Here is a 4855-nt window from a genome sequence, read left to right as displayed (position 1 = left end):
GAATATCCACACCAGTGCACCTGACCAATGTTCCCTGCTTATATTGCTGGCATATGTTGTGTGAACTGTATTATGTGCTACACCTGTTGGTGTTGCGTATTATTGTGTCGTTCTTTGCACATTTTCATTTTAGCCTAAAATGTAAGAGTATCTGTGATAACTTTTCATGTAATGAACATTCCCTGTTAATATTGCATATTGTGCGTGCATTGCAGTATCTGCTGTACCTGCATTGTGTTGCATATTACGAGGTGGGATCGAAAAGGTCTGCAACTCGCATATAAAAAACAACAGGGTTTTGAAAAGAAATTTATTTCCCAACAGAATGGACCCCTACACTAATGAACTGTGCCCATTTGCCTCAGAAAAAAAAGTTTGCAAAAAACCTGTCTTCCTGCTCGTCAACCCACCAGGGTTTGAAGTGTGTTCAAGGCACCGAACCTTGTTTACTTAAGTCAATTATTCAGGTGCGAAAATAAAAACTGACTAGTGGCCAGATCGAGGCTGTAAGGTAGGTGGCTGGGCTCTTGGAAGGCACACTTTCACGGGAGGGCCTTTGAGATTCTGTTGGCGATTGACTAACACCACTGAGTTGATTCCCATCAAGTTGAGCATTCATTTAAAAGTGCCGTGGGACACTGGACGACCTACCATTGCCCCCAAGGGCATTGAAACTGCCCAGGGGATGGGTGTTGCTGCATTATATAAAGGACATGCACTGTGATATGCTCATTATACTGTGATTTTGATTTGCAGAAAAGCTTTATCTCACTGCAGTATCCAAGTTCAGATTGTGAGAGGACACGATGTTTAGCGAACTGGTGTAGACTAAGGGACGATCCAGAAGGTTTGATATCGAAACCATGTTTTGCTAGAGAGATGTCTTCAGCAAAGGGTATTGAGATATTACCGTGGGATGTTTCCTCATCCTTCCTTGTGTATTAAGCAGACAAGAAAAGGGGAATGAGGGGCTCGTTATAAATATGAGAGAAGCCAACAGCCACAGAAACCAAGGGGCACAGGGGATATTTCGTGCAACAGTGAGAGGGGTAGTATGTCGCCCGCCATTTTAATGCAGAAACATCCCCTGTGCCCCTTGGTTTCTGTGGCTGTTGGCTTCTCTCATATTCCTTGTGTATTGTTACCCTTGTGCACATTCACACCTGCATCAAGGAGTAGTCATAACAGTCCCTCTGAGAGATGTCAAGTGCTTGTTTAATACAACAAAAATACAACAAAAGTGTGGAATGGTTAAGTCGCTTTAAGCCTTTGACACGCTATGCACACAATTTGTACAAACACAATTCGCAGGTTTTTCTGGCAGTGTGCTGCACCTAGCATTGACTGTTTCGGGTGAATTGTGCCTCTTTCATGTCTAAAATAATTTGTTTTTTTTCCCCGAAAAAGAGAATGGAGTTAACATTTCGTGCAACAGTGAGAGGGGTAGTATGTCGCCCGCCATTTTAATGCAGAAACATTTTGCCCTGACTAAAGGAATCTGTTTTTTTAGCACATTTTCCAATGTACTGCACATTTTTAAAATAGAACTTGATTTCACGCTGCTTTGGGTGTTTTCCAGAAAGGTCATGAAATCTGGATGTCACTATTTCGGTTAATTATGACACTTTCCACAAAATATTACACTTCCATATAAAAAATCAACTGCTGGTATTTGGCACTGCAAAACCAACCAGTTGTCTTTCTTAACGATCTGTAAATGCTATTTACGTGGAAAAATCTTTTTCCCATGGAAACTCGACAAACAATTTTTGCGCTGCCTCCAGGAACTCATTAAATCCTGCGGTATCGTACTTTACAGTTACAGTTGCTACTTCGTCTCTGTTGCAGTAGACAATGAAGTCGCACTCGGGAATATTCAGAATACCCATTGTGACGTTCATCTGACTTTGGTATACCAACTTTGGCTTCATTTCATTCAAGTCATTAAATGAATTTTTCACTTCCAAAGGGCACTTCACTTCAAGTACTCGAACAGCACCTGTACAGCATTCACAGTCAAACGTGACTACACCATCAGGTGATGCCCCAACAATAGGCAGTTTCCTGAATATGGTGCAATAGAGGCAGCATGGCCACTTTTCCGAAGGTTAGAAATAGAAAAAGCCTCGGCCTCCGCTTCTTTGCGAAGTCCCTCGTTCATGGCAGAGCTCTTGAATGCTGATTACTGTAGGACTAGGTTGACAATCCCACATAGGTTGTGGGGCCGTGGCTCCTTGTCCAAGCTTCGTGTACGCGTCAGGCATGCACGGGCTCTACTCGCAGTGACCATGCCTTGCCTGTAGAGCATCCACTGTGATGAAAGGGACTGCAGCTTTCTTTGTTGCTCGATTTGAGCAATGTCCTCCCCCGTGTAGGCTTGCTTAAGGTAAGCTAGAAATTCGGGCCCTGTAAGTTGGCGGTGCTCTTTAATTAGGTCCATGAGGGCTGGGACACCCTGGTGTGCTGCAGCAAGGAGAAACAAACAAGAACTGGTGCAAGATGTGCACTGTAACAGCAACACAAAAATATGCATATTATCTGTGTGCAAACACACCACTGTTCTAAGCAAAGCCTTTCTGAAATGTAAAAACCCTCAAGGGTTTTCTTTTAAGCTATGTAATAAGATGGTTAAAGCTTCGCAGGAACTCCAAAGTACTGGAGGTGCAAGTAGAAAAGTCTCGTCGGCTTGAAGGGATTTGGAACCTTGGCAATACATTACGAGCCATACAGCGTGGCTCACAAGCAATTCCCTTGGGCTGCTTCCTTTGGACAGAGGCTTCCCATATGATAATTGCTACCAAAATGATGCGTTACTACCGATAACATTATCTCCTACTTGCTGCCACAGTGGTTTTAAAACTTTGCACGAACAAGTAATGAGGCTAACACCTGCAGCAGGCTAAACACTTCAGTTGCTTACTCAATGCTATGCGTGATACTGCAACCGAAAGCCAGAAAAGCGATTCCTGGAATCCAGACGGATGCATTTGTAATGTTCACCTCACCTTTTGGAGGTGGAGATCGAGGTAGGGCTGTATAAAAAAAAACTACTGAAAACTTCTCTCTCACATAGCTAATATATCCAAGAAGTTTAGTGAGCAGACAAGGGAAGGGAAATGAGGAGCTCTTTATGGTAACTATAGGAAGGAAGCCATTAGTCACTGAGACTAAGGAGAATACCAAATGCTTCTTCAAATATTTTGAATTTCTGTCCAAGTTATACTGAAGTGGCATGATATTTGTGTATAACTATGCATAGAATAAAACTGTCAACATGTCTGGATGTCGCATTATTACTTCCATGGCCTGTAACCACACATGCCTGGTTTGCTGGGCTACCAATCACCACATATGAATATAACCGTACCTGATGTGACCTCTGTAGTGGGCTGCTCATTTTCATTTGCTTCGAGGGAAACTGAAGGCTGAAACAAATACCACCACAAATAAGAAACCCTGCTTTCTTATAGCAAAAACAAAATAAACATTCATGTAAATAATGGATGTTCTGCTCTGACAACCATGAAAATGAATTGATCTCATTGCTGATTCAATAATCAACTACATTAGACTGTTAAAAGCTGTCACGAAATACTTCATCACATGACACGTTGCAGCTTTAAGTGGTGATTTGTACGAATAATTGAACAACCATAAGAAAGGCAAACCTGTTCGGTTGCTTCTTTGTTGTATCGAAGCCACAGTGCACGGGGAAAAGCATCATGCAGCTTCCTTCTGAAACAGCCAGCATTGGATGGCATTCCATTGGGGCAAGAGTCATATGACCGCTTGCGCTTCAAGCCTTGCCTTCTATTAGGATCGGCTGTCCTGAAAGTGATGTCACTGAGGGGCTTGGTCACTTCCACCTTTTTGGCTACAAGAAAATGGTATGATCAGCACACTTTTGAGCACTCTGGTGACGTCTATGAAGGATTACCTGATGACGGCACAACCCAAGCGCAGGGCAAATCTGTGCATGTCGGCTCTGGCTCAGCATCAGCGCCAACTACAGTCAGCAGCAAACCTACCACGTGCTGGCAAGTTCCGCTTAAACTGCAAATACAATAAGGAACCACATTAATCTTCAAAAGTCGGCTTCAGCACAAATATAATATTTAGCCTACATCGAGCACTGTTTATGGATACCATTCCTAACCGCACTAATGCAACAACTTATACGTTTGGTTTATAAAGTGCTAGTGTACCTGTGAGGGCGTTAATCTACTCTTTAAAGTATCCATGAAACAGCACATACTAGCATGAGTAAAGAAATTTTATTGTAAGGATGAACAGTATAGTCGATGAATGTAACAAGATTCTGCAAACATGTGGCCTTCGAGCATTTTTGCTCTGTGTGTGTGAGGCATAACTTATCTAGCCACAACTATGAATCATGGCAAGATGTAGTAGATGCAGCTGCCACTTGTGCATTGACATACACAGCGCTAGTGTGCTGTGTATGTCAATGCACGTGAAATAAGTAACGGTCGCATATATTAATACGGAGCCCTCCACAGAAGCGTCCCACACAGCCCATGTGTCAGACGTTAAAGTCCACGTATCAATACCATGGCGTGCGCTCGTCGCAGCCAACTGTTTTTCAAGAAACAAGCACAGGTGCACTGCGGCGGTAGCCTCGCACGCTTCCAGTTCGTCACCAAAAATGAGTTTAGGTTTGCTTCCCGGTAGGGCAAAAACTGAATCAGGCATATTTAAGTTATCTCCAAAAGTTTTGTAGCATCCGTACGGATCCCTACGGACGGGCGGACGGTTTAACGGAAAAAACATAGCGGGCACTCCAGGCAAAAACTTGGCCATTTCCTCTGTTCCTACATTAAAACACTGCAAACTGGAA

At 43.2% G+C, this 4855-nt stretch overlaps 1 protein-coding gene across 1 annotated transcript; it reads right to left on the bottom strand.

Moving 5' to 3' along the window:
• Positions 1-2117: 2117 nt before the first annotated feature.
• Positions 2118-4050, bottom strand: LOC149333846 (uncharacterized). Its single transcript, XM_089556129.1, has 4 exons — positions 3938-4050; positions 3669-3874; positions 3368-3425; positions 2118-2463 (listed from the first exon to the last, which is right to left on the bottom strand). Exons 2-4 carry the CDS (start codon positions 3759-3761, stop codon positions 2183-2185), a joined length of 432 nt encoding a protein of 143 aa, XP_089412255.1. The 5' UTR covers positions 3762-3874; positions 3938-4050; the 3' UTR covers positions 2118-2182.
• Between the last annotated feature and the right edge of the window lie 805 nt (positions 4051-4855).

This window comes from Amblyomma mixtum, chromosome 8 (genome assembly GCF_055824585.1).
Source record: "Amblyomma mixtum isolate Tamu chromosome 8, ASM5582458v1, whole genome shotgun sequence".
NCBI classification, from domain to species: domain Eukaryota; kingdom Metazoa; phylum Arthropoda; class Arachnida; order Ixodida; family Ixodidae; genus Amblyomma; species Amblyomma mixtum.
This window is presented reverse-complemented; position numbering and strand designations above follow the sequence as displayed.

Excerpts from the sequence above, each read along its gene's own strand:
- LOC149333846 (XM_089556129.1), bottom strand. The coding sequence starts at position 3,761 with ATGCCATCCAATGCTGGCTGTTTCAGAAGGAAGCTGCATGATGCTTTT. Across the intron at positions 3,426-3,668 it reads ACAAAGAAGCAACCGAACAG|CCTTCAGTTTCCCTCGAAGC; the intron begins GTTTGCCTTTCT and ends TATTTGTTTCAG. Across the intron at positions 2,464-3,367 it reads CACTACAGAGGTCACATCAG|CACACCAGGGTGTCCCAGCC; the intron begins GTACGGTTATAT and ends TCCTTGCTGCAG.